The sequence below is a fragment of the Phalacrocorax aristotelis genome, chromosome 15 (genome assembly GCF_949628215.1).
Source record: "Phalacrocorax aristotelis chromosome 15, bGulAri2.1, whole genome shotgun sequence".
NCBI lineage: Eukaryota > Metazoa > Chordata > Aves > Suliformes > Phalacrocoracidae > Phalacrocorax > Phalacrocorax aristotelis.
The window spans coordinates 8,209,130-8,237,051 of record NC_134290.1 but is presented as its reverse complement, the minus strand read 5'-3'; the positions used below and the strand labels follow the sequence as shown (position 1 = coordinate 8,237,051).

Here is a 27,922-nt window from a genome sequence, read left to right as displayed (position 1 = left end):
CGTGGCCCTCGCCCTGGGGCTGGCACCGTGCCAGCTCTCGGCCTGCTGTGGACGGAGTGACGGGCTGAGATAAGCGTGACTGGGAGTGGCGGTGAGGGCAGGCGCCGCCGGCGTTCCTTCCTGCCGGTGCGGAGTGGGGGGAATCGCCGGGCTGGGCACCCATGGTGAGTGACCCCTTTCCCCCCAGGAAGGGGCTGGGGCTGAGGGGAGCATGGCGGGGCGGTGGCAGTTCCCCCCTGCCAGCCATACCTGGCTTTTAGTGCCTGTAGAGACTGGGGGTTCTGGTTTGAGGGGCCCCTGCTCTGTGAGGGGTCAGGGCTGCAGTTGGTGGGGTGGCCTCGCCGCCGCCCTTCAGATGCTGTGAGCAGCTGGGGAGGGGGGAGGCCCGTTTCAGCCCCCTTAGGGTTGTGTGGAGGCAGAGTGGGGCTGTGCCCCCAGTTATGCCTCCTACCAGCACTGCTTCTGTTTTGTGGAGTAAAAATAGCTGCGGCTGAGCCTGCAGGCAGCTGCGGGGGTCTGGCTGGGTGTTGTGGGGAGCTGCAGTGTGGGGTGCAAGAGGAAGGGGCCTTGGTGTCTTGGGGGGGCTGTTCCCATGCCCCAGCTGATGGGGGGCCCTGGGTCCTCCCCGACAGAACGTTGTGCCTCTCCCCAGGGCAGGTGAACACTGGCAGCTGCCCTGCTCCTGCTGGTACTGGTGCTGCTCGTCTGGGCCAAAATGTCCGACCCTCAGCCTGGGGAGGAGCAGAAGCCGGAGCAGACCCCGGCAGAGCAGCCGGTGGCTCCCGCCAAAGCCAAGCTGCCGGCACAGCGAAGCCCCCTGGTCCCCAACCAGCCGCCACGGGCCATCAAAGCTGCGGCGGGGGAGCAGGAGCAGATCGCAGTGTACAACCCTGCCACTCTCCGCCGGCCCGCCCTGGCCAAATTCGTGCTGGGCTCCTTTGAGGACAACTCGTCTGACGATGAGCTGGTGGCTGCGGCCTTCAGGGTGGGCAGCCGGCGCAGCAGCCTGGCTGCTGCGGGGGGGACCGGTGCTGAGCCCCCCGCTGTGACCACCCCACTGGAGCCTGCTGCTGGCATAAGGTACGACATGTGGGGTCAGGAGTGGTGGCAGTACAAAGATGCCCCGTTTGGGGCAGGCACATGCTTTTCATGGGTGTATTTCTCGGGGACCTGTTGCTAAAATCAGGGTGCGTGTGCATGTGTGGGTGCTTCTCGGAGTCCCAAATCAATGCCCTAGTCCTGCCCCCTTTGACTTGGTGCTGAATGAAAAATCCTGATAATAAGGTCAATGGCAGAACCCCAGGAAAAGCAGACATGTCTGAGCGCTCTGTGTAACAGCAGTGCCACATGCACGAGTGCAGCAAGGACTGGGGCAGGGGTTGCGCTGTTACAGGGGTTTTGGATGTCAAAGAATGGGGATGGAAGTGCTTTCAGTGTGCATGGCATTCCTTCAAACACAATCCCCAGCGCCGCAGCCAAATTGTCCAATTGCTCCTGTTTTCTCGCAGCTTCTCTCTGTCCCTGCACCATCTCCCAGTGCCAGGAAAGGCTGTGCTGATGCACTGGCCACAGCTGTGGTTGGCACCCGAGGGGGGTGCACTGGTGAGTGGGGCTTTTCTTGCATGCCAAGACGAGATTAGGGTCAGTTGAGGTGGTGACCGTGCAGATGGGCACCAGCAAGCGCTTCTGGCGTTTGCCCTCCACTTGCTGTCCTTCTGGGTGCACATTTTGCGCGTGAGCATTTCTTGGGCCATTTCATGGGGTGTAAACTAGCAAGCTGAGCTGAGCCTTTTGACAGGGCACCTGCACGTGCACGTGTACAGACATGCACTTGTGCATTCAAAGGTTGCCCTGTGCCCCAAGGGCTGGATTCCACAGGGACCTCCTCCTGCTGCCAGGTTCACTTTGCTTGTGCTATGGAAGGGGGAGTGCTGACACGCTCCCAGTATTTTGCGTGGGGAAGCACAGCCTCCCAGGAGGAGGGGCTTACGTGGGTTTCTCCTGTGCCACTCTGCCTTTCCTCTGAAATAAACTATCCAAGGTGGAAAAGTAGCTCTTTGGTGGTTTTGCAATGAGTTGATGAAAAGTGGATGAGCTTTGCTCTGTAGGTAGCTTTGCAGCGACTTTTGCCCAGCAGTGGGGCTGTGGGGCAGCTCGCTGCTGCCTGCTGGCTTCTGCAGAGCAGCTTCCCGTGCAAGCACAGCTGACAGTCATTATAAGTAAGTGAAAACAAAGCGCTGCTGCCCAGCTTCTCCTGGCCGCTCCACTCCGGTTAAAAATAAAAGACCTTTGGCTGCAGGGATGTGTTATGAAACCTGACAGCCCACTCACCGAGCACAGCCTGACCGTGTCTTCTTGCCTAGCTGGGGTTTTGAGCGATTTCATGCACTGTGCTGCTGTCAGGGTATTGCAGCTATTCATGTGTGCTCCAGCACAGAAGGGATTTCCTTATGTTGCCACCCGAGTCATGTTGTAGACGTGGTTGGTGCAGTTTGCAGGATGGGATGTATGTGCTGGCACAGGGTCTGCGGTGGGGTTCGGGGCTGCAGGAGGGAAGTGGGCAGTGTGTCCTGCCCCAGCAGAGCTGCCAAGCTGCGCTGGGGATGCACTGCAGCACGATAAACCTGGCACTGCTTGATGCAGTGCTCCAGCTACTTGGAAAACACCCTGAGTGTGCAGAGACATCGGGATGTTTCCCAACCTCCCAGGGGGTTTCAGCATATTCCCCCTTAAAATAAATGTGCCAAGTGCTGCTTATGTGAAATCAGCTCATTCGAAGAAGGCTGGTCCTTCTTCCTTTGCTTATTTATAGCACATCCGTAGAATAACAATCAACAGTTCGAAATCTGGCCGAGTGATGAGGGGGGAAGGTGAACCTGGTAATTAAAATAGAAAGTTGCTTAAAACTCTGGGCAGAGCTGCAGGAAGGCATGTGTCCAGCTGCTGGGGAGGTCCCTGCCTGCCCACCCTGGGCTATTGGCGTTGCCAGACCCTCCTGCGCCGGCCGCTGCCGTGCCAGGAGGTGGGAGGTGCGAGGGCTGCCTTATAGCGCTGCTGGGGCCAGGGCCTGCGGAGGGGCTGGTCCGGCCGTCCGGCTGCCAGCGCAGCCTGCTCCGACCTGCCCACTTTGGGGTTGTGTGATGGGCTGCGAAAAGGGGAATAGACTCCGGAGGGCATGGAAATGCCTTCAGTGGAAAACCATGGTAGGGGTGAGTCTGGCTGGCAGCGTGGTGAGCCTGGGAAGGTGTTTTGGGGTTGTGGAGCAGGCAGCGTGGGCAGGATGGGGTCTGATGTGGCAAGGAGCCGTAGCTGCTGGCGTTGCAGGCTGTGTGAGAGCAAATTCCCAAGGCAGCTGCTGGGAGCAGGGCATGATGCTCTTTGCAAGGTTTCTCGCAGAGCACTGCCTGCTCTTTGCTCCCCCTTTGTGACCCTAGCACAGCTCGGGGTGGTCTTGTAGGGGCACCTGTTGCCGCGTCCCTTGGAGACCTGGTGCTCATGCCATGGGGCTTGCAGGCAGCAATCCAGCTTGCCTTGCACAGACACTGGTGAAGGGATGATCTGTGCCATCCCATGTACCTGTTGTTTTTCCTGCTGCGCACAACACCCAGCTGGGCTGTTCCACGTGTCCTCTGGGGGCATGGGTGATGGATACAACTCAGGGGCTTTGCTCGTCCACTGCAAAGAGTATTTGTGCATGTAACGATCCTGGCAGTGGGAGGGAGGGTCCGTGCTCAGTGCTGTGTTTTGGCCCTGTGGGAGCCTCCCCATTCCTCATCCCTTGGAGCAGAGCGTGGTGCATTTCCAGCTGTAACCAGTCTGGGAGCTGTTAGTGGTGCAGAAGTAGGAATGGCCGTGCTGTGGTGGTAGCAGTGCTCTGGACACATGTGTGCTTCCATGTACTGGCCAAAAAACCTGAGCAGCTCTCTGCGCCCTGAAATACAAACCCTGGGGCTTTTGTCCAGTGCAGCGGGGTCGTGAGCCAGGCCCTGTGGTTGCAAATCTGCTTGTTGTGGCGTTCGAATGCATGTGCACCCACAGGTGCTGGGGCGGTGTTTTAATTGCAAAACCCAAAAACCCAAGACTGAAAGCGGGTTTTGTCTGTGGTATTGCAGCGGGTGTTAAATGTCCCTGGAGAGATCCTGGTGCACAACAGGGAGCTGGCAGTGAGGAAGGTGAATGCTGATGTTCCCTGTGTGCGTCAGCAGGGTGAAGGGCTTTATCACTTTCCTTGGAAGAAACCGCAGAGGGGGCACAGTCTGGCCTCCAGTGCCTGCTGCTGCGAGCTGCTGGGCTCTCTGCAGATCTGACCCCCCAGGGAAGCCCCAGGCAGTGGCGGTGCACGTTGCACCTGGCGAGGGTTTGCTCGCACAGCTGTGGGCTCGCTGACAGCCATTGCATCCCGCCACAGGCCTAGCATGTCCGGGCTGCACCTGGTAAAGAGGGGCCGTGAGCACAGGAAGATGGATCTGCAACGGGACTTCACCGTCGCCTCGCCAGCAGAGTTTGTCACCCGCTTCGGGGGCAACCGCGTCATTGAGAAGGTCTTTCCCCACAAAGGGAAAGGGGCAAAGGCTTCCCTGCCTTTGCCTGGGTGGTGGGTTTTTGCTTTTCATGGTGGAATCCTCAAGCGTTGCCCAAGTCTGCTGCTCCTGCCAGGTTCGGACTGATGGCAGCCCAGAGCAGTCCAGAGCTGTTCGTCCCCCAGCTTCACCCACCCTTGCGGGCTGGGAGAGGGAAACCCTCCCAACGCTGCCCTTGCACAGTGGTTGCTTGCAGCGGCTTTGCATGACTGGCACAAACAAAGGCCAATGTCCTGTCCTTCGTTAGTCCCAGTGCCAGGCATCAAAGGTGTTAAGGAGCCTCCTGCTCCCCTACCACGTACAACCAGCTGTTGCAAAGTGCCCATGTTAGCACAGCTGCCCTGCTTTGCTCACTGCCTGCACTCAGCCCTTGCCTCTGGGCTGCCATCCCTCGGGGCTGCACGCCTAGCCCTGCACCCCAGCAGCAAGGAGAGGTTTCAGCCTGATGCCCCATGTCCCTGTCCCCCCAGGTCCTCATTGCCAACAACGGCATCGCCGCTGTGAAGTGCATGCGCTCCATCCGCCGGTGGTCCTACGAGATGTTCCGAAATGAGCGTGCCATTCGGTTCGTGGTCATGGTGACCCCTGAAGACCTCAAGGCTAATGCAGGTAATTCCCCAGAGCATCCCATCGAGGGATGTTCGCCACCCTTGGGCTGAGCCAGGGCAGCCCTTTCCTTTGCCCTGTGCTGCTGCCTGGGACATGGGAGGCTCTGCACAGCCTGGGGTCACACACTTTCCTCCTGTGTAGTCAGATCCAGGAGTAAATAATTTTTCTCCCCTACAGCCTCCCTGGGATGGAGGATTTGGGGAGGGGGTGCAAGGGGCATCATGTAAATGGGGTGTAGCTTGGGGTACTGGCTCCCACTGCCACCATGTGCTGTCTTTCAGAGTATATCAAAATGGCAGATCACTATGTGCCTGTCCCCGGGGGGGCCAACAACAACAACTATGCCAACGTGGAGCTGATCGTGGACATTTCCAAACGGATCCCAGTCCAGGTAGCAGCCACTTGCAGGCCTCCCACCTCTTTGCTGAGGGAAGTGGATGGGGAAGAAGGGGCCCTCAGAAATGGGGTGATGTCCCTCTGTGCGGAGGAGCTGGGTGCGGTGCTGTGGGCAATAAGAGGATGGGAGTAGGGAGGTAACGGCTTGTGCTGCTCCTTCTCTTGTGCCAGGCGGTGTGGGCCGGCTGGGGACATGCCTCAGAAAATCCCAAGCTGCCAGAGCTGCTGCAAAAAAATGGAATAGCTTTCCTAGGTAAGGTCTCGCTGGCTTCCCAGCGCTGTAGGGAGCAGTGGGCATCAGGGTAGTGTGTGCATGCACGCTCGCTCCAGAGGGACACTGTGCTGGGCAATGCCCATTTTGTGCATCCGGCATGTCTACCCTGTGGCATGGCAGTCCCCAGGCCAGTTTCCTTGAGCTGTCCCAGGAATCCCACTGTTTTCTGGGTTTTCCTTGTAATGCTCATGCTGATGCAGCATTCATGGAGGAGCGCTGGGTGGGAGTGGACCTCGTGGGCTGCCCAGCAAGGGGACAGCATGGGCTTCCCCTTGGAGAAGGGTCACTGAACTGGGTAGTGGGTTTGGGGGGCTTTCCCACACCTTCCCTCTTAGCAGAAGAGCTGATGGTGCCGGCTCAGTGGGGAGCAGCTTTCTGCGGCATCCGTGTGATGGGGACAGGCTGGCTGGACAGGCTGGCCCAGCTCATCCCTTCCCTCCCTGTTTGAAGGTCCCCCCAGCGATGCCATGTGGGCACTGGGAGACAAAGTCGCCTCCACCATTGTGGCTCAGACAGTCCAGATCCCCACGCTGCCATGGAGTGGTAGTGGTAAGCACCTCCTTCCCAGCCCCACATGCTCTCCCCACTCCCCCATTTCTCTCCTCCCTGCCTCTCCTCTCCCCCAAAGCAAGCACCGGGGTTGGGGTCCATGGCCCGTCTGGCTGCAGAGTGGCTGCAGATATTGGGGACCCCACTGCAGCCAAGCAGCTGCTTGGTTCAGGCAGAGGGGTTTTTGGAGAAGGGGTGTGTGGAAACGGGGGAGATGGCATGTGCCAACACGGGGTTCCCAGCTCTCTGGCCATAGCCAGCATGCCACCCCAGCCAAGCCACGCCGGTGGTGACTGCAGCCCAGGCTGTGCCTGCAGGTCTGGTGGCCCAGTGGTCCGAGGAGGACCAGAAGAATCAGCAGATGATTAGCATCCCCCTTGAGACGTACGCGCAGGGCTGTGTGAAGGATGTGGAGGAAGGCCTGGAGGTAAAGCCAAGACTGCAGGCAGCCGCCTGTCTCCTGTCCACCGTTATTTCTCATTGGAGCTTGCATGCCCTTGCCCTTTTGGCTTCCCTCACAAGTGACAACAGTGCAAGGATGTTTCAGCAGCAGTTCATCCCTCTGCATGGATGTGGCTTGGGGCAATCCTGCTTGGGGGTGTATAAGGCTGGGGCAGGGTGGACTGTCGGGGTGATGGGTTGGGGTTCAGAGCACTTAAGTCACCTGAGTCCTTGTCCCCCTTCAGGTGGCCAAGAGGATTGGCTACCCACTGATGGTCAAGGCAGCAGAAGGTGGTGGGGGCAAAGGCATCCGAAAAGTGGAGGCAGCGGAGGAATTTGGCACCTGCTTCCGGCAGGTGAGAGGTGCCTGGAGCCCCCATCCCCATCCCATCCTGGAGCATGCAGCAGGGTCCTACTCCCACTCTGGGTGTCTTGTACTTCCCATCTGGGCTTACCACAGGACCTACCTCTGTCCTGGGATGAATTTGGGGGGTGATGCTGGAGCAAGACCTTCTCTCTCTCCACAGGTGCAGGCAGAGGCACCTGGTTCCCCCATCTTCCTGATGAAGCTGGCACAGCATGCACGACACCTGGAGGTGCAGGTACTGGCTGATGAATACGGCAATGCCATCTCCCTCTTCGGCCGCGACTGCTCCATCCAGCGCAGGCACCAGAAGATCATCGAGGAGGCACCTACCACCATTGCGGCACCCTCCGTCATCGAGGTGATGGAGCAGGTGGGTGGCCCTGGTCTTAGGGCAGAACAACATTTTAGTGAGAAACTGGTCTGATCCTTGCTGGATTTAGTGTGGGTTTTGGCACCTGAGGCTCCTAAGGAAGAAGGGACGCCCAGAGCTGAGCAGGGAGCCCCAGCGCTGCTTGTCTCCTTGGGTCCATACAAGGACACTGCTGCCATTTTGCTTGGGGCACCCTGACTCTGCTGTGGTGAGCAGAGGGTCATTACTCCCCGTGGTGGTTTCGCCCTGTCCCGCAGTGCGCGGTCCGCCTGGCCCAGATGGTGGGCTACGTGAGCACGGGCACTGTCGAGTACCTGTACAGCGAGGACGAGAGCTTCCACTTCCTTGAGCTGAACCCACGCCTGCAGGTGGAGCACCCTTGCACGGAGATGATCGCAGATGTCAACCTCCCCGCTGCCCAGCTGCAGGTATCTAAGCACACATGGGCAACTTTATGAGGCATCTTAGATGAAGCAGTTTTGTAATTCAGGGATAAGAGCTGGGCTGGAGCCTGGCAGAGGGAAGCTGTCCCATATACCAGCATGTAGGGTGCAGGTGGAAGCAATGTAGCATCCCTCCTTTGCCTCTGACTCCCCGCAAGAAGCAGCTGCCTACGGTTTGGTACCTCTTCCCCTCATTCTTCATTCAGACCACCTATCAATGTCTTCCAGTTGTAATTTTGATGCTAAAGTCTTGTTCTGGCAGCTAAAGTCCTCCTTGTTTCTCATGCAGATTGCAATGGGCATCCCCTTGCACAGGATAAAAGACATCCGGGTGCTGTATGGGGAGAGCCCCTGGGGCGATACGCCCATCTGCTTCCACAGCCCTGCCAACACCCCTGTGCCCAGGGGCCACGTCATTGCTGCCCGGATCACCAGTGAGAATCCCGAGGAGGTGAGTCTGGGGGATGGACTCTCATGCACTGGCCCCATGCATGGGGATGGGGGGACCCTGCCACTCACGGGGCTGAACTGGGCACAGTCCTCCCCAGCCAGACAATGTTCATGGGCATTGAACCCGTGGGATCGGTGAGATCCACGTGCAGACTGATAAATGGCACAGGGATTCCCCTTCCCTCTTTACTCTGCACGAGTCTCAAGCCTGGTTTCTCCATGTCTCCTGCTCTGTCTTCGCTCAGGGTTTCAAGCCCAGCTCAGGGACGGTGCAGGAGCTGAACTTCCGCAGCAGCAAGAATGTCTGGGGGTACTTCAGCGTGGCAGCAGCTGGGGGGCTGCATGAATTTGCCGATTCCCAGTTTGGGCACTGCTTCTCATGGGGAGAGAACCGAGAGGAGGCCATCTCGTGAGTGCGGCAGGACAGAGTGGAAAGCGGGTGTCCTTGGGAAGACTCGTAATCAGTGCACGAGCTTGGAAAAGTGGCTTTTACCTGAAAGGACCCGAATGATGCCGCTGTGCTGAGCACCTTGTTTGTGCTGCAAAGACTGTCTGGCCAAAGCCAAAGTTTTCAGACTGCAGTGGTGCTATGGCCCCAGTGCATCAACCAGATCCTTAAAGACACGTAGTGATCTGCTAAGCATGTGCTTAGTGCCAGTGAGCAGCAATATTCATTCAGTAATTGAGCAACATGTCAGAAGTCTGTCTTGGGTATTTAAGTGTTCTATTAAGTCAGTGCTGACTTTGGGGCTGTTTAATCCAAGCATGAGGGTGCTCAGGACTCGGGAGCTCATCACCCCGGTCCCTGTAGTTCCCCAGTTTCCTCTGCTGAAAGGCAAGTGCCACCTTGTCGGTCATTAATGGAGGGTTTTGCTCCCTAAAAGGAACATGGTGGTCGCCCTGAAAGAGCTGTCTATCCGTGGGGACTTCCGGACCACAGTGGAGTATCTGATTAAGCTGCTGGAGACAGAGAGCTTCCAGAACAACGAGATAGACACCGGCTGGCTGGACCACCTGATTGCAGAGAAAGTGCAGGTGGGGGAGACTGGCTGCCCTGGGTCACCACTCCCCTTCCACTGTAAGACCCAACCCTGTTATTTTTGCCCCCACAGGCAGAGAAGCCAGACACAATGCTGGGTGTCGTCTGTGGTGCCCTGAACGTCGCGGATGCCGCTTTTAGGACGTGCATGACCGACTTCCTGCACTCACTGGAGAGGTGCGGAGCAGGGGCTGCCGGATGAGGGCTCGGCCATGCCGTGGGCAGAGGGGGCACAGGGATTGCATGTCTTAAATGGCAGTTCCCAGCAGCCTGTGTGGCTCCGGCAAGCACAGAGACCTGAATTTTTCTCTCCCTGGGCCACATTCCTTCTCCCTTTTGGTGCAAAAGCTTTGCAAATCCAGAGGCAGTGCCCATGGCACTGCAACATCTGGGAAACAGGGGTATCTGCTGTGACTCACAGCTCTGGCTTCTCGGCTATTCTTTATCTGGAGAGGGGAGAAAGTGTCGCAGGGTTGGGAAAACAGCTCTCAAGGGGAAGTGGTTTGCTGAATGCAGCTTACTTTTGGTTTTGCACTTGAATGTCAAGGTTATTCCTCCGGCCTTGGAGGACGCCTGGGGCTCTCCCCTGCGCCCTTATCTGAGTGTGTTTTGCTGGTGTCTGGCCTGCTTCCGGAATCATTTTTACAAGGCGATCACATGGGTCATTTAAAGCAGATGCTTGTCCCCTCCGGTCACCTTTGTGCCCTCCGGCAGTCAGCTCGGACCCCATGCAGCCTGATGCCAGCAGCACTGCTGACATCTCGCACACTTGGCTCCCCACCAGCACGCCAGGCATGCCATACTTGTGGTGCCTGACCCGTCTGTTGTGTTTCAGGGGGCAGGTGCTTCCAGCAGCCTCCTTGCTGAACATCGTTGACGTGGAGCTCATCTATGAGGGTGTGAAGTACGTTCTCCAGGTGAGGGGTGGGCCGTGCTCCTCCCGAATCAGCTTCAGAGCTTCTCACAGGGACAGGGATGTGTGCTCCCCTCCCGAAGGAGAAAGATGCAATAAATATGAGGTTGTGCTTTAAAAATGTGCAACATAAAATTGAGGTGAATAACCTCATTTTAACTAGACAGATATTTTCATACATCCTGTTGCCCTGAGTTTAATAAAGGACCTCCTTTTCTTCCTTTTAAACCCAGTTAGTTGAACTAAAAAAACTCCCTACTCACAACGAAAGCAGCAGGTGAGCCATGAGTTAAACCAGCTCCAGCCTGCAAGTTGAACCAGCTCTTCGGTGCAGCCTGAGGTTGCTGCCTTCTGTCCTCCCCGGCGCAGCCCCATCCCGTGGCATCATGCTGCTCCTGCACTGGCCCTTGCACAGAGAGTGGGGAGATGCTCCTCACCCCCCACCGTTACCACCAGCCCCCAGAAAGGCCGTTGCACGTTTCAGGGGGTTGCACTGAGAGCTCTCCCTGGCCGCTGCCCGCAGGTTGCCCGCCAGTCCCTGACGACATACGTCATCATCATGAACCGCACTCACATAGAGATAGACGTGCACCGTCTGAACGACGGCGGGCTGCTGCTCTCCTATGACGGCAACAGCTACACTACCTACATGAAGGAGGAGATCGACAGGTACCTCCCTCCTGGGCCCCCACCAGCCTTCCCCACTGACCAGCAGCCGGTTGGTGACACCTTTCCCTCTCCGTAAGATACCGGATCACCATTGGCAACAAAACCTGCGACTTTGAGAAGGAGAAGGACCCGACAGTGCTACGCTCGCCCTCCGCAGGGAAGCTGCTGCAGTACACGGTGGACGATGGTGGCCACGTAGCCGAGGGCAATGTTTTTGCAGAGATTGAGGTGAGTTTTGCAGAAAAGCCTGGAGGAGACCCATTCCTGCAATGCTGGTGGATGGCAAAGATGGAACCCACCAACACTGCCATCATGCTCAAGGCGCTCTGTGACTGTTTCACCTGTCCTTGCCCAGGTAATGAAGATCATCATGACACTGGCAGTGGAGGAGGCTGGGCGGGTACACTACGTCAAGCGGCCGGGTGCGCTGCTGGAGGCGGGCTGCGTCATAGCCCGGCTCGAGCTGGACGATCCCACCAAAGTGAAGCCTGTGAGTCTGCCGGGAGCTGGCCACGCCGCTGTCCCCTCCTGTCCATGCCTGAGCAGCATCCCGCAGTGTACCAGGGATGCTCGCTGGGGGACAAAATGGAGGACCTGCCCTGACTGGGGCACGGGCAGGGATGTGCCCCCATGCTGGCACAGGGTGGCATCTGCATGGCCATGCCGCATCCCCCAGCCAGCTGCGCTGGGGCTTGAGTGGCTGCTCTGTGTGCTGCAGCGCCGCCCTGCGTAAGCATCCCATGCACGCTTACTTAGTGTGCAGAAGCTCACATGCAAGTTTTCAGTGTATCTATAGCACTTGGTCTATACCTCCAGTTTTTCTGCATTGTTTTCATGATGGGGCATTGACAGAGAAATGAAGGTGAATGTTAGGTGCTTCCCCTGTATCTAACCACAATCAGACACTGGAGGAGTTGTGCTGGTTTCTCTGGGGCAGCTGCAGCTCTCAGGGGGCTCCGTCCCATGTCAGCAAGGACCCGGGCCAGCCCACTTCTCTCTGCTCTCTCCAGGCGCAGCCATTCACAGGGGGGCTCCCACCCCAGCAGACCCTCCCCATCACCGGTGAGAAGCAGCATCAGGTTCTTCGCAATGTGCTGGACAATCTCATCAATGTCATGAATGGGTACTGCCTGCCTGAGCCCTACTTCAGCACCAAGGTGGGTGCCGGGGGCAAAGGCGGTCCAAGAGTCCTGCTCCGTTGCCTCGTGTTTACCACAATGGCAAGACAGACAGCGCTGGTGGGTGTGGGCAGCACCAGCTTCTGCTCCCCGCAGGTGAAGGAGTGGGTGGCACAGCTGATGAAGACCCTGCGGGACCCCGCCCTACCCCTCCTGGAGCTGCAGGAGATCATGACGAGCATTTCAGGAAGAATCCCCCTGTCTGTGGAGAAGGCGATCCGGAAGGTGATGGCGCAGTACGCCAGCAATATCACCTCCGTGCTCTGCCGCTTCCCCAGCCAGCAGGTGAGCGACGCAGGGGCTGCACTCCCCACCTTGGCCTTCTCTTCCTTTTAACTAGAGCTAATTAGGAGTTTCTGCCTGAATTTGCCCTGCCAAAAGACATCATAAAAAATTAAATGAGGGAAACATTTGTGGGTTTGTGCTTGTGTTTTAATTTTTTTTTTTCACTTTGCATTTTTCACTTGGGGGGAAAAAAACCCCACAAATGAAAGGCTCTGCATGCAGCAGCATTGTCCCCAGGCAAGCCAGGGAGCTGGCAGCCCCGTGACCGCGCTGGCCCCGAGCTGCACTGGACCCTGTGCCCTCTCCCTGCAGATTGCCAATGTGCTGGACACCCACGCGGCCACACTGCAGCGGAAGGCTGAGCGGGAAGTCTTCTTCATGAACACACAGAGTGTGGTGCAGCTGGTGCAGAGGTGAGCCCTGCACTGTCTGTGGCCCCCTTGGTCTCCCCACCACTGCCACCTCCTCGCAGCACGCTGGGCTCTCTGCTCCCCAGGTACCGCAGTGGCATCCGGGGCTACATGAAGGCAGTGGTGCTGGACCTGCTAAGGCGCTACCTGCAAGTGGAGACACAGTTCCAACATGGTGAGGGCTCGGGGGCTCTCCGGAGGGGTCTGTGGGACTCTCTGGTGGGTCTGCAGCTCACCATGCTATGCCCTGCAGCTCACTATGACAAGTGCGTCATCAGCCTGCGGGAGCAGTGCAAACCTGACATGACCCCTGTGCTGGAGAGCATCTTCTCTCACGCCCAGGTGGCAAAGAAGAACCTGCTAGTGACCATGTTAATTGTGAGTATAGCCTATGCCCCGGAGGCACCAGAAGTACAGGCTGGCAGTGGGGAAAAGCCCATAAGCCAAGGCAAGCTCTGTATCACTGCAGGATGGGATGCAGCTGTGGGTGGTTGTCACAGCCCTGTGCTTTCTCCTTGAAAGTGGGCACACACCTGAGAAGCCACTTTTCTGCTCCTCTGTTTAATGCATCCCCAGGGTTTGGGTTTTGCATCCATTCCTGCTTTGTTAGGGGACTTTATCTCCCTTCTATAGCGTTGCGTTACTGCATTTGGTTCAAAGAGCAACACTTTGCCCATTTTAGCGCCTCGGGCCTTGTCCCCGTCGCTCATGCGGGGCTGGGGGTGTGGGATGAAGCCATCCCGCAGCGAGGGGCCTGAGCCGAGCCATGGTGGTGTGCACGTTGCAGGACCAGCTGTGTGGCCGCGACCCCACACTGACGGACGAGCTGACAGCCATCCTCCATGAGCTGACACAGCTCAGCAAGACTGAGCACTCCAAAGTGGCACTGAGAGCCCGGCAGGTCAGCGAGTACAGTGCTGTGACATCCCTGTCCCTGCACTCCCTATCCCTGTCCCCTGCAATCCCAGCTGCCTCTCCCCTTGCAGGTGCTCATTGCCTCTCACCTGCCCTCCTATGAGCTACGGCACAACCAGGTGGAGTCCATCTTCCTCTCCGCTATCGACATATATGGACACGAGTACTGCCCTGAAAACCTGAAGGTTGGGAATCACGCATTTTTCTGCAGAGGGAATTTGGCTTTTGGGTGGCTTTGGTGAGGAGGTCTGGCTGCAAATGGCTTGGCCTTAAAAATAGCCGAGAAAGCAATCAAAGCCTTGCTGCGGTGCCAGCGCCTGTGCAGAGCAGAGGAGGGGGTGCGCCCTGTTGCTGCCAGTCCCCATCCCCTGGTCCTCACCCCATTTGGCGGGGGGCTGACAAGTGGATCCACATCTGGGTCCGGTGGTGTCCCCATGGTGGGCTGGGTGTCCTATAGCACCCCGCCGGCCAGTCCTGCACAGCCTCACATTGAGAGACCCCTCTGGAACATGCCTCCCCCATCCTGCAATGAGGCAAGGGAAGCCCCTTCATCCTTGCCCTAAATTTTGCTTTCTTCTCTCAGAAACTGATCCTCTCGGAAACCACCATCTTCGATGTGCTTCCCATCTTCTTCTACCACACCAACCAGGTGGTGCGCATGGCAGCGCTGGAGGTGAGGGGTGGGGGGGGCCGTGGGTGAGCTCTGGGGGGTGGCATGGATGTGTGTCGTGGGAGCAGGGGCACGGCGGTACCTCCTGCCACCCCCCTCCCAGGTGTACGTGCGGCGTGGGTACATTGCCTACGAGCTGAACAGCCTGCAGCACCGGCAGCTCTCAGACGGCACCTGCCTGGTGGAGTTCCAGTTCATGCTGCCCTCCTCCCACCCAAACAGGTATGGGACCCCCTGGCCATGCTCCTTTTTGCAAAGCTGTTGCATTCATATCACCTCCTCCATGCAAAATGCAGGGACCCTCAGAGGGAACTGCCTGCTGTGCTTGGCCTTTGCCAGCAGAGCAGGATGAGCCCTCTCTCAGTCAGGGTCCCGTGTGGGACCTGCATGGCCCCTGCTGGACCCAGGACTGGTACCTTCACCCATGGTTGATGGCTGCCTTGCTCCCCTGTGCAGGATGTCTGTCCCTATCAGCATCTCCAACCCTGACCTGGCCCGGCACAGCACCGAGCTCTTCATGGACAGTGGCTTTTCCCCCCTGAGCCTGCGGATGGGAGCTATGGTGGCCTTCGACAGATTTGAGGACTTCACGAGGTGGGGGTGCAGGGATGTGCCTGGCTGGTCATGCACGTGCCTTTTGGTGCCACTGCAGTCCTTAGGGAGCAAAAGGGGGTGGAGGCTAAAGCTGGCGGTGGCTGGGCAGCACTCGGGGCACCTCCTGTTCCTCCCACAGCAAGAGGCTGGGGCTGGGTATTTTCAGTACATCAGTTACCTGTTGGGACATGCCAAATCTCTGGGGACATGTGGAGCCTGGGGGAAGCTTGCCTGGCACAGGTTAAGCATCCCTACACATTATCACAGCAGCGCTCAGAGCTGCGTTCCATGAGCTATGACTTTGCTGTGGGCTGATGGAGCCCGGCTGGGCCAGCGCGTGCCCTCAGGGTGCTGAACTGGTACCCACCTCCCTGCCACAGTGCATCCCCGGTGCTGTCCCCTTGGGCAGGGGGCTGGCACAACGTGCTGACTTGTCACCCCATCCCCACTGCTTGGGCAGGAACTTCGATGAAGTGATCTCGTGCTTCGCCAACCCGCCTTCAGACAGTGTGCTTTTCAGCGAGGCACGAACCACCATCTATGAGGAGGAGGACACCAAGGTGGGCATGATGCCATTGCTGTCCCCCCCCGGTGGTGCCAGGATGGCAATGGTGCTTCTGGTCAGGGCTGACTGGGGGGGTTTGTTGCCAGAATGTCCGCGAGGAGCCCATCCACATCCTCAACATCGCACTCCGCTGGGCTGACCATGTGGAAGACGAGAAGCTGGTGCCCATCTTCAGAGCCTTTGCTCAGTCCAAGGTCTGTTACTGGGGCTGGAACCCCTTTTTGCAGACACTGCAAGCCAGGGCACTGTACCCCAAGGTGCTGCATCATCTCCATGCGGCACTCCCCAAAACGCCTGTTTTGCTGCCTCCTGTGGCAGCTTCTTGGCTTGGTTGCTCCCTCAGTGGAGATGTGTACGCTCTTGTGACTGGTGGAGTCTTCTGTTTCCATGTAGAAAAATGTCCTCGTTGACTGTGGTCTCCGGAGAATCACATTTCTCATTGCCCAGCAGGTGAGTGTAGACTGAGCCACAGACAGGCAGAGTGACTTTAGAAATGTGCTTTTGCCTCCCTAAAATGCCTAAAACCATCTGTAAGTACCTTAAAGACATAGCACTGAGTGGTGGATGTACTGACTCATGATGGGATGTAATTCTCATCAGAATATGGGAATTAATTAATAAGGGATTCAATGAGTGATTTATGTCCTGTATTATCCTTTATGCTGCTAATGTCTCAAATAACATGTAGTTCCTGCATGGGCACTCCATAGCTTTAAGCTGCCTTTAAAAGACATTGATTACTCCCAGCTCTTTTCCCTTTGGGGGAGTAGGAAGCCTGCAAGGTTTTTTCTTTTTAATTAATTCACTGAAAATTGGAAAAATCCTCTGTGTGCCAGGATTATTCATGTTGTGTTCTCTCTCCCCTTTGTTTTAGAGAGAATTCCCTAAATTTTTCACATTCAGAGCCAGGGATGAGGTAAGAGCCACAGTTAGAGCAGAGCCCACCCGGTGCTGGTTGACCAGCCGCTCGCTCACCGCTCCATGCTCCGCCAGTTTGCAGAGGACCGCATCTACCGGCACCTGGAGCCAGCGCTGGCCTTCCAGCTGGAGCTGAGCCGCATGCGCAACTTCGACCTGACGGCCATTCCCTGCGCCAATCACAAGATGCACCTCTACCTGGGGGCTGCCAAGGTCCAGGCAGGCGCCGAGGCCACCGATAACCGCTTCTTTATCCGTGCCATCGTGCGCCACTCGGACCTCATCACCAAGGCAAGGCGGTGCCGGGGTCTGCGGGTGCATGGGCAGAGGTGGGTGCATTTCAGGTGCAGGGGTTGCTCTGGCCACCTCTGAGCCACCCGCTGCACCGCAGGAGGCTTCCTTTGAGTACCTGCAGAATGAGGGTGAGCGTCTGCTCCTGGAGGCAATGGATGAGCTGGAGGTGGCCTGCAACAACACCACTGTCCGCACTGACTGCAACCACATCTTCCTCAACTTTGTCCCGACAGTCGTCATGGACCCTTCCAAGGTGCATTTCTCAGTGTCCTGCTTCCCACCGCCAGTGTGGTGCTGATCTGAGGATGGAGGCTGCGTCATTCCCTGTGCTTGGTGCCACTGCACAGACAGGCAGCCCTATGCTGGCTGTCAGACCTGGTCCCATCCAGTGCCCACCCAACCCCAGATGGGGCTTGGATTTGGCAGCCCCAGAGGCTCCTGCAGCTTAATTTCTGTGTCAGACCTTCACCGCGGACTGTTTTCTGGGGAGATGCTGAGATTTCACACTTTTTGTATGGACTTGGACAAGCAGGCAGTTCACTGGAGGGCACGAGGGTGGGTGGCAGGCTCTTCCCCTGGGCAGCATGCAGTCTGAAGTAGGGCTGTGTCCATTCAGGAGGATGTGGTGCACCATCTTTCCCTTTCCCCAGTGTAGAGGCTGGATGGCAGCACCAGCCCCCAGGGATGGAGGGATGGAGAGAGGCTTGCCCAAAGCAAATCTGAAATGGCTGTTGGGGTGGAGATGATGCAACAGGACTGCTCCAGCCTTGGCATCCGGGACAATGGTGTCCCCGGGGCCACGGACCTATCCCTGTGCTGTCCCATGCCCAGATCGAGGAGTCGGTGCGGTCCATGGTGATGCGCTACGGCAGCCGTCTGTGGAAGCTGCGGGTCCTGCAGGCTGAGGTGAAGATCAACATCCGCCTGACACCCACTGCCACTGCCATCCCCATCCGACTCTTCCTGACCAACGAGTCTGGTTACTACCTGGACATCAGCCTCTACAAGGAAGTGAGAGACCCTGGCACTGGCAGCGTGAGTAACTGCAGGTGGCAGCTGCAAACGGGAAACCAACCACAACTGCCTGAGCAGCTATCAGCTATAGTGAAGCTTTGGGGTGGTTTCTGCAAAAATCCTCATGCACCTGCAGTGCAGGACTGCCCCACAGCCCCTGTGACTGTGCAACAGCGCTCCCAGGGCTGGCCCAGTTTCAGTCCCCTCTGTGCTGCATCCAGTTGGGCACCTCGGGGTGATGTTTTGCTCCAAAATGGTGCTGAGCCCCAGCGGTGTTGATGGTGTGTAGTCACGCAATTTTTGGTCTGGGAGGTGAAGGTCAGTGTCAAGGAGTTACTGGTACTTGCAGCACGGCAGTGTCGCCCTCTGTCTCCTCAATAACAAAAAGTGGGGTGGAAAAATCATATATTTTTGTTTGAGTAGAGCCACAGGCACGAGCAGCTTGGCCAGGCAGAGCTCAGCAGTGCTCCAGCCCTGTGGGGCTCTCGCACATTAGCATTGCAGAGGGGACTCGCCCGCCCACCGAGGGAAGGCAGCCAACGCTCTGCCCTTCTCTCCAGATCATGTTTCAGTCATATGGGGACAAGCAAGGGCCACAGCACGGGATGCTCATCAACACCCCCTACGTCACCAAAGACCTGCTTCAGGCCAAGCGGTTCCAGGCACAGTCCTTGGGCACCACCTATGTGTATGATTTCCCTGAGATGATCAGGCAGGTGAGTCTGTCTGAGCAGAAAGAGGCTTCAAATTATTGCATACGCCTCTCTTCCCCACCCTCCCCAGATATTCCCACCTGGGGAAGAGACTCCTCTCCATTCGTCTAGCAAATGGGAAAAAGAAAGCCCAAGCCCCAACATTTTTGGTTAAATGAAACATTTCTAAACCAATTCCTAGCAAATTGCTGTAGTCACAGTCAAGAAGGATGTGAACCGGAAAGCCCTGTGCAAGGTCTACAGCAGGGTGGGGGCTCTAATACAAAGTTTTGCTCGCCCCAAGTCCCAGCCTGCTGTGGGAGTGTGTGTCTGTGCTCAGCAATAGCCTCAGAGCTGCTGCAGCCCCGTGCTTTCAGCTCATCCTGTGCATGGTGTCTCTGCAGGCTCTCTTCAAGCTGTGGGGCTCCTCAGAGCTGTACCCCAAGGACATCCTGACGTACACTGAGCTGGTGCTGGACTCACAGGGGCACCTTGTGCAGATGAACAGGGTCCCTGGAGGGAACGAGGTACTGGGGGATGATTTGGGAATGGGACAAGAGAGAGGGGTGGGGTAAACTGTGCTGCGGCAGGTGGGACTAGCTGGTGGTTTCCCCAGTCCAGCTTTTTTTATAGCCTGGGAGATGCTCCTCAAGCAAGCATTTGTCTGTTGGTTAATGCAGTCTGCAGCTCAGACCCCATTTCTCTGGAGGAGCCTGCCCTGTGACCTTGTGCTGTTTTGGGGCAGGTGGGGATGGTCGCTTTCAAAATGAATCTGAAGACACCTGAGTATCCAAAAGGCCGGGACATCGTGCTCATCTGCAATGACATCACTCACAAGATTGGCTCCTTTGGGCCGGAGGAGGACCTGGTTTTCCTGCGGGCCTCAGAGCTGGCACGGGCTGAAGGCATCCCCCGCATCTACATCGCCGCCAACAGCGGTGCCCGCATCGGCTTTGCTGATGAGATAAAGCACATGTTCCAGGTGGCCTGGGTGGACCCTGAAGATCCCTACAAGGTGTGGGCAGCTTCCCTCCTGCCATCACAGAAAATAATAGGGCACTTATTTGGGGAAGGAAGGACCAGAGCTAAACTGGGACATAAAATTGTGGGATCAATGCTGGGGGGGTGAGCATGTACATGCACCCACTGCTATGGGGATCGTTCCCTCTGCTTTCCCCAGTGGCAAGAGCACACTGGGGCGTGGCTGCTCCATCCAGCCCTGGTCCCTGAGCTGCTGTTGATGCATGGGGTTGGGCCTGGAGAGGGGCAGTGGCCCATGTGAGCATGTGCATGGGGGGCTCTGCAACTCATCCTCCTCTTTATTTCCAGGGGTTCAAGTACCTGTACCTGACTCCCCAGGACTACACGAGGATCAGTGCCATGAACTCGGTGCACTGTGAGCACGTGGAGGAAGGGGGCGAGTCCAGGTGAGCCCTGCTATGCCATGGGGCACACCGAGCCACCCCAAGCCTTGTCCTGCGTCACCGCTAGGATGCAGCTCCCAGTGCTGGCTCAGCATCCTGCCAGGCACATCATGCAAGCGAGTGCTTCCCCCCGTCCTGCCCACACCATCATGGCTCTGCTTTTCCTGCAGGTATGTCCTCCTGGACATCATCGGGAAGGACAATGGATTTGGGGTGGAAAACCTGAGAGCCGCCGGTACCATCGCTGGGGAGTCCTCTCGTGCTTATGATGAAATAGTAACCATCAGCATGGTACAGCCATGGGTTCTTCCCCTGCTCCACTCCTCCCCTGTCTCCTACTTGCTTTTGAGGTCACCATGTGGGGTATAACAGGATGCAACAAGCGACCTGGTGTAACTCCTGCAGAGTCAAGGAGCATCATCCTCCTGGTGCTCATGGGCATTGCTGCAGCCCTTTCTCCCCAGTAACCCCGTGTGTCCTTGTGTGTATGCACAGGTGACCTGTCGCGCCATCGGGATTGGTGCGTACCTTGTGAGGCTGGGCCAGCGTGTCATCCAGGTGGAGAACTCCCACATCATCCTCACCGGCGTCACAGCTCTCAATAAGGTACTATGCTCCATCTGCACGTCCTCCCTGGCACTGTCCCTCACACCACTACATGCGTGGGGTCCTCCCCTGTCCCATGGGAAGAGGTGGCAGTTCCCTGCACATAACCTCATGGCGTCTTTCTGGAGGAGATGCAGGGGAACTGCAACTGGTCTCACTGAGAATCGAGAGGATGCCACCCTGCAGCTATTTGGTGTTGCTTTAGGGGCCAGTTCATGGTGCGTTGTGCCTGGAGCAGGGCCGGATGGCAGAGCAGGCATGGGCACTGTTTGGCTCCGGTTCCAGGGGCAGGACCCACCTCTGGGCAGAATCACACTGGTTTGAGCTGATTTGAAACCTGCTTAGCTAAGCTTATGCACTTGTGGGTCCCTTTAGGTGTCTAAAGCAGAGTCCTTTTGCTTTAACATCACCCTGGTAGGCAGAGATGGACATTCAGCCTCAAACCAGAGGGAATGTGCCTGTACAGAGGTTTGACTTAACCAACAGAGCAAGGAGAGGGTAGCTCCTGTGTTACCAGAGACCAATCTGTGTTTCTGTTAATTCTGGGTAGGTATTGGGACGTGAAGTTTACACATCCAATAACCAGCTGGGAGGCGTGCAGATCATGCACAATAATGGCGTTTCCCATGTCACCGTCCCGGATGACTTTGAGGGGGTCTACACCATCCTGCAGTGGCTCTCGTACATGCCCAAGGTAGGAGGGTGCTGCAGGACAGCGATGTGCAGTGTTACCCCATACATGGCTGATGACCTGCCCTTTGGGGTGCTCCCTTGCAGGATAACCGAAGCCCAGTGCCTGTCATTGCCATAAGCGACCCCATTGAAAGAGAAATTGATTTTGTCCCTTCCAAAGTCCCCTATGACCCCAGGTGGATGCTGGCAGGGAGACCCAATCCAAGTAAGTGAGGGCAACCCAAGACCTCTGCAGCAATGTATCTTGTAGGTGCAAACCCCTCACCCTGGTGCAGAAGGTGCTTGTTGCTGTGGGTTGGTGCACAGGGAGCCCTTCAGTGCTCACTGTTGCACAGCTCCGCTTTTCCTGTGCTCTGCAGCTCTCAAGGGGACATGGCAGAGTGGCTTCTTCGACCAGGGAAGCTTCCTGGAGATTATGAGGCTGTGGGCTCAGACAGTTGTGGTTGGCAGAGCGAGGTACTGCTGGGAGCAGGGGATGGAGCCCTAGGGAAGAGAGTGATGTGGGGGGGCTGCATGCATGGTCAAGCACACTAAGTCCTGGCCGTGGCAGTGCTTTTGGGATGGTGATGGGGAGAACCTCTCTGATGGGGCTGGGGTGCAGCATGGAGGGGAACTGGCCTCTGCTGAGACACCCTGCCTCATGGCAGGCTGGGAGGTCTCCCGGTGGGTGTCATCGCTGTTGAGACCCGCCCTGTGGAGGTGACGATACCTGCGGACCCTGCCAACCCGGACTCGGAGGCAAAGGTGTGTGGGAGACCTTAGTGCGGCTGAGCAGCAGATGGGGGAGGCTGGAGGGGAGAGCAGGGAAAAAGCTTAGTGTAATCATTTGGCATGTCTTGATTTTCCTTAAAGACTGCTAAAACCAAGGGTGCTTGGTCAGTTTGCTTTCTTCTGGCTCTTGCACACCACATGCCACCAGCCTGCCAGTGCGGTGTGCCAGGAAGCACCGGCACTCGTCTCAGCACTGCTACTTGCCATCTTTTGCAGATAATCCAGCAGGCTGGGCAGGTCTGGTTTCCAGATTCTGCTTTTAAAACAGCCCAGGCTATTCGGGACTTCAACCGGGAGCATCTCCCACTGATGATCTTTGCCAACTGGCGAGGCTTCTCCAGTGGCATGAAAGGTACCTGTGCTTGAGGTTCCCAGATACCCATGCCGTGACATATTGCCAGCACTCCTGCCACCCCATGGGGTCCTGGGATGACCCAGCCTACCAGGGTCCTGACCACACCACTCCAGAATGTGGGGTTAGTCTGGGGAGGTGATGGGGCTTCACCAGGACCCAGGTCCCAGGGCTTGGTGGCTTCCTGCTGGGCTGGTTTTGGGGTGCTTGTGTGGTCTCTCCAAAGGTGGCTTTGGGCAGCTAGGAGGCGGCAAGGGGCAACAGCCATGCCCACAGCAGTCAGGGCGCCCAGCCACTGAGTCCCTTTGGCTTTCAGACATGTACGACCAAATGCTGAAGTTTGGTGCCTTCATTGTCGATAGCCTCCGGGACTTTAAGCAGCCTGTCCTTGTCTACATCCCGCCACACGCAGAGCTGCGGGGAGGCTCCTGGGTGGTCATCGACCCCACCATTAACCCCTTGTACGTGGAGCTCTACGCAGACAAGGAGAGCAGGTCAGCGACCAAAATACATGTGCATCCTCCGCAGCCCATGTGCAGAGAAATGTGAGCCAGTGCTTAGAGTCTGCAGAGCCATAGTCCTGCTGGTAGAGACGTTCAGTCACTTGAGATGTGTATTTTTTACCCTTGAGTTAATAAAAGCTATCAGCTAAAAGTTCCAGGGCTCTTTCAGAGCAGCATGGCAGATGTCTCCTTGGGGTTATCCTCCTGTGTACAGCAAAGGCTGTGGGCAAGTAATACATGGTTCTGGGTGTCAGGAGGCCTTTTCTCTAATCTGAATTAATGCACATTGGAGTAAGCTGTAAGGAATGGGAGGATAGAGAAAAATCCCAGATTGGAAACAAAACCCTTTTAGGTTTTCTTTCTCCCTGATTCTTAGAAGAAAGAGTTGCCTGGACCTCTTGTCCCAGGATTTATTCTCCTGTGCAGACCAGTCTCTGCTTTACCAAACTTTCCTTGCAGGGGAGGCATTTTGGAGCCTGGAGGAACAGTGGAGATCAAGTTCAGAAAGAAAGATTTGGTGAAGACCATGAGAAGGATCGATACCGTCTATGCCAAGCTTGTTGAGCAGCTAGGTGAGGGAAGGGCATTTCTGCTGTGGGCATTGGTAGTGGTAAGTTAAAACATGAGGCTCAAACACCATGGTGGCAGCCATCAGGGAATCCTTCAGTGTTGCTATGTGAAAATTCTTTATGGCTTTTCTGATGGTGGAGCCTGCCAAAGGGATGTGCTGGTACTTTAAGACACCTGTATCTCCTGAGGGCTCTGTAAATGGTGCTGGACTTTTCTCCCATGCTTTGAGATGAAGAGTTGCAATGGCCATGCTGAATCAGTACCTAATGAGATGACAGTCATTACAGAGCTGTACAGAGACTGCCTTTAATGTGCTGGGTCTCCTTTCACCCTGTGATTGGCTCCTGCCCACAGTGGATGGTGGGGCTGTGTTGGGAGGTCCTTGTCCCCATGCACCTCCAACCTACTAAAACACAGTCCCACAAAGCCCTCGCAAATGCCACCTCCCACCTCTCTTGCGTCAGGCACTGAACGTGGTGCAGCCCCTTCGTGGCCATGGCTTTCTGTGGCTCTGGGCAGGGGTGCCCATGTGCCAAAGCAAAGGGACATGACACTGGGTGGGGGTGGCTGTTGTAGGAGCACAGAGCAGGGCCCAGACGCAGCAGTGGCCTGTGGACCCCGTCACAGGGGCAGTGGGTGGGCTGCTCAGCATGGCGTGTTCTGCAGGGACCCCCGAGCTGTCCGAGGTGCAGCGCAGGGAGCTGGAGAAGCAGCTGAAGGCCCGGGAGGACCTCCTCCTGCCCATGTACTACCAGGTGGCCATGCATTTCGCCGACCTACATGACACCCCAGGCCGCATGCAGGAGAAAGGCGTCATCACGGTGAGCAAGGGCATAGGAGGGAAGAGGCTTGGCACTGGGAGTTTCGCAGTGCAAGCACAAAGGTGGGAGGCAGAGTCCGTCACGGGGGTCTGTGCGGCAGCTCAGTGTGCTGTTCCTGCTCCGAGTGCTGCTCTGCTCCAGCCCAGCAGAGATGCCTTCAAACCCACTGGTAGGAGCTGTGAGCGAGCAGTCACAGCCCATCAGCAACTCTTCTTTCTGCAAAGCCTAACCTGGGCTCTGCCCCCATTTCTGCAGGACATCCTGGAGTGGAAGAATGCCCGTTCCTTCCTCTACTGGCGGCTGCGACGGCTGCTGCTGGAGGAGGTGGTGAAGGCGGAGGTCCTGAAGGCAAACAGCGAGCTAAGCCACATCCACATCCAGTCCATGCTGCGGCGCTGGTTCATGGAGACGGAAGGAGCTGCAAAGGTATCCCCAGGGTTCCCAAGGTGTCCCTGCAGCCAGGGAGGCCCCAAGGGCTGTCACCTTGCTCTCCTGTTGCTCGGCCATTTTGTTGGTTTAATGTGCGATGGGAATTACCAGTCTGCAGCCTGTGCCGGGGTGGGTGGCCGAGCAGCCCTGACACTGGGGCTGTCTTTTCAAAGCGGGTGACCTCACTTGGGTGCTGGTGCTCAGCAGTAGCAAGGTGGCCCCCAAATAAACATGGGCCTCCATTTTCTACCATGATTTGGGGTCTTTGCATTTGAACCGCTCTTAAGTGCAAGTGCCATGACATGCACATCACCATGTCAGTCCTGTACTTGCTGAGCTGGGAAGTGAGGACGTGCAAAGGAAACACATTTTACCTTAACTTTTTGCATTTTAAACAGTCCACAAAGCTTTCCCCAGTTTCTATTTCCAGATTGAACCTTTTCGCTAGTGGCTATTACGTGGGAGCGGGGGAGTGTGCTATGCTGTGCCATATGTGCGGGACTGAAAAGAAAAATCCCATTGCCTGGTTGTGTCATGGGAGGAAAAATCCAGGGATGCAGCAGAAAGGAGGGGCTCAGGCTGTGCAGGCAGCAGGACCCCCTACCCATGGTGCTGCTCTCCCCAGGGCTACCTCTGGGACAACAACCAGGTGGTCGTGGAGTGGCTGGAGAAGCACATGCAAGAGGATGATGGCACCCAGTCCGCTATCCGGGAGAACATCAAGTACCTGAAGCGGGACTATGTGCTCAAGCAGATCCGGAGGTGAGCGGCCACGGGAGCTGGGATATGAAGGGCAATGCTGTCCCCTAGGTTGGGGACAGCAGGTGGTGGAGACGAGGCCGTTCTTGCTTTGGCTCCAGCGGCAGCTGCCCTCTCCCTTCTGCCTTGCAGCCTGGTCCAAGCCAACCCCGAGGTGGCCATGGACTGCATCATCCAGATGGCTCAGCACATCACCCGTGCGCAGAAAGCCCAGGTCGCCCATCTCCTGTCGACAGTGGATAATGACGGCCCATCCTGAGCCGGCGGCCGGCGGCGTGCCGGGCGATCGCCGCGCCGCAGGAGGGGGCACCGGGGCACGCTGCTGCTCAGAGGCCAGACCTCACCTCCCCACCTGGTTTGTCAGCCTTGAACTGAAGCCTGGGACTCTTACTTGTGTGCCTAAATAAAGGATGCCGGTATTTGTTTTTTAAACTATGAAGATGATCTCTCCACCCGTGCAAAGTTCCCTCTGGCACTGGTGGTGTTCATCATTGGGGCAGCTTGGCAGAAGATAAACTTGGCCCAAGCCAAGTCTGGAGTCTAGACCTGGTGCAGAAGTTGGTTTTAAAAAGAATTTAAAATAATTTACCGTGTTTTAGTTGCAAGCCCTGGCCTTAGTCTTTAATACAAGCACCAATGTCAGACACATCTCATGACACCGATGGAGCTGGAAGTACAAACCACCTGGCCCAGGCACCACGGGAACAGGATGAAGGAGGAGGTCTCCGTACGGCTGTGTTGCAGCTGAGCAGGCACCAGCACAAGGAAATGTAAACCCTGCTTAAGAAGCAGTCTCAAACTGGTGTTTTATAGTAAACTCAGGAACTGTGAGGAGCTATTTTTCTCATCCTTCCCCTTGTTAGGGATCGATCAGTAGATGTGACTATGAGTAGCTGATGGCCCAGATAAGTGAGCCATGCTGGGAGCTGCTGCAGCAGGAACGTCAACGGAGCCACCACGGTTTGACTGATCCAACTGTTCCTCTTGCCCATCTCATGGTCTTTCTGGCTCCTGCCACAGCTCCTTCCAGGTGTTTTCAGCCTGTGGCTCCTGTGGAGTAGGGGCAGGAGAGAGGGCACGGCTCTGGGTGCTCCTGCCCCAAGAGCCGGTTCCTCTGCTGAAGCACAGGAGCCAGGGTGAGCTCTCTGTCTGCTCGGCCCTGTCCCTTGCTCCTCAGGTGGCCTTTAATCAGCTTGGTTCATGGAGGGAAATCTGAATATGTGTGTTCCTCTGGCTGCACAGGTGCATCACTTCACGAGCACAGGTTTAGCTTTGACTTGCAAAGCGGGAGGCAGGAGGGTGATGGCAGGTGGGACGCCTGATTCAAGTGCACTGCTGGTATTGCCGTGGTGTGGAGGTGTTGGACACCTCCTTGGTCATGCTTGGGCTGGGGGCTCCCGCCGGGGTCTGCGGGGAGGTCTCCCTGTCCTGGGGTTGGGGTGGAAAGGGCCTCATGAGACACTTGCTGGTTTGAAAGGTGTCACTGCACTTTGTCAGGGAAGGGGGGTGCTGATTCTCTCTCTACAGGAGCAAAACTACCACCAATAAAGTGAGTACAGTTGTCAATAACGTGTTCCTGAGCTCTGTTTCTTTTGTCATTGTATAAACGCGGTGGATCTGAGCAGGGGCCGGTGCCTCTGCTGCTGCGCGGCCCCCTCCCTGCAGCACAGAAACTGCTTTAGTACAGAGCAGCTTGTAGCAGCCCTCCTGCGAACGCCTGTCCCTAAACCACAGCTCTTCCACACACTTCAGCACAGACATTTTCAGGAACAGGTTGACAGAACGGATAAAGAGTTCATACAGTAAATACCTGTAAACTCTGATTTTCCTGGAGGATTTGAGGCAGCAGCAAAGCCCCGACTTGGACATAGTATTATGTCTGTAATGGCAAAGATGCCCGGGCAAAGCTGCTCTTTTAGAGCTAAGCCCTCGCTTCCATTTGCGGGTGAGCACCACAAATGCTTCGTGCTTGGATGGGATGGGTGATAGTGGCGGCACCCAGACACATAAGTCTTAGATTCAAGAGAAGGGCCTGCTCCTCGGCACGCTCCGACACTGCGGCTGGAGTCAAACGTGCCTGAGCTTTGTCCAGTTGTCAACATCCATAAGTTGTATGAAACGACTTCCTCGCTGGGTTGGATTTCCAGTAGCGGATGCCTCGGAATTACTGTTTCATGCTGAGCTGCAGCATGCCGTGTGCCAGGGGCGTGCCTGACCCCAGAGCAGTCATAATGCAGCACATCTAGAATGACCCAGGCTTAGTGCTAAGAAATATTTATTTTAAAAAAATGAAGACATCGTAGATGACACCCACCACAGCAAATGATCATTAATCACATTTGTTCTTGAACAATAAATT

The 27,922-nt window shown here is 56.6% G+C and overlaps 1 protein-coding gene across 12 annotated transcripts; it reads left to right on the top strand.

The window, feature by feature from the left end:
• Positions 1–56: 56 nt before the first annotated feature.
• On the top strand, positions 57–27,135 carry ACACB (acetyl-CoA carboxylase beta). Of its 12 annotated transcripts, none has more exons than XR_012663202.1 (53): positions 57–164; positions 653–1,080; positions 4,409–4,541; positions 5,051–5,189; positions 5,471–5,580; positions 5,757–5,838; positions 6,310–6,408; positions 6,726–6,835; positions 7,095–7,205; positions 7,377–7,586; positions 7,844–8,014; positions 8,319–8,480; positions 8,725–8,888; positions 9,364–9,514; positions 9,592–9,695; positions 10,354–10,435; positions 10,955–11,100; positions 11,178–11,328; positions 11,456–11,590; positions 12,111–12,257; positions 12,375–12,563; positions 12,876–12,976; positions 13,060–13,148; positions 13,227–13,351; positions 13,761–13,874; positions 13,960–14,073; positions 14,472–14,561; positions 14,662–14,780; positions 15,015–15,152; positions 15,613–15,712; positions 15,804–15,911; positions 16,111–16,167; positions 16,592–16,633; positions 16,711–16,926; positions 17,027–17,182; positions 17,761–17,964; positions 18,504–18,659; positions 19,040–19,162; positions 19,381–19,650; positions 19,965–20,062; positions 20,230–20,350; positions 20,555–20,665; positions 21,216–21,359; positions 21,443–21,563; positions 21,718–21,814; positions 22,006–22,102; positions 22,346–22,481; positions 22,844–22,975; positions 23,444–23,556; positions 24,221–24,375; positions 24,631–24,801; positions 25,430–25,566; positions 25,696–27,127. XR_012663202.1 is itself a non-coding variant. In XM_075110190.1 (53 exons), exons 2-53 carry the CDS (start codon positions 716–718, stop codon positions 25,820–25,822), a joined length of 7,089 nt encoding a protein of 2,362 aa, XP_074966291.1. In that variant the 5' UTR covers positions 57–164; positions 653–715; the 3' UTR covers positions 25,823–27,135. The 12 variants fall into 12 exon arrangements, 8 of the variants coding, with proteins under 8 accessions (XP_074966291.1, XP_074966292.1, XP_074966289.1 ...); XM_075110190.1 differs by having other exon boundaries at positions 22,798–22,975; positions 25,696–27,135; XR_012663203.1 differs by lacking the exon at positions 22,844–22,975.
• Positions 27,136–27,922: the final 787 nt, after the last annotated feature.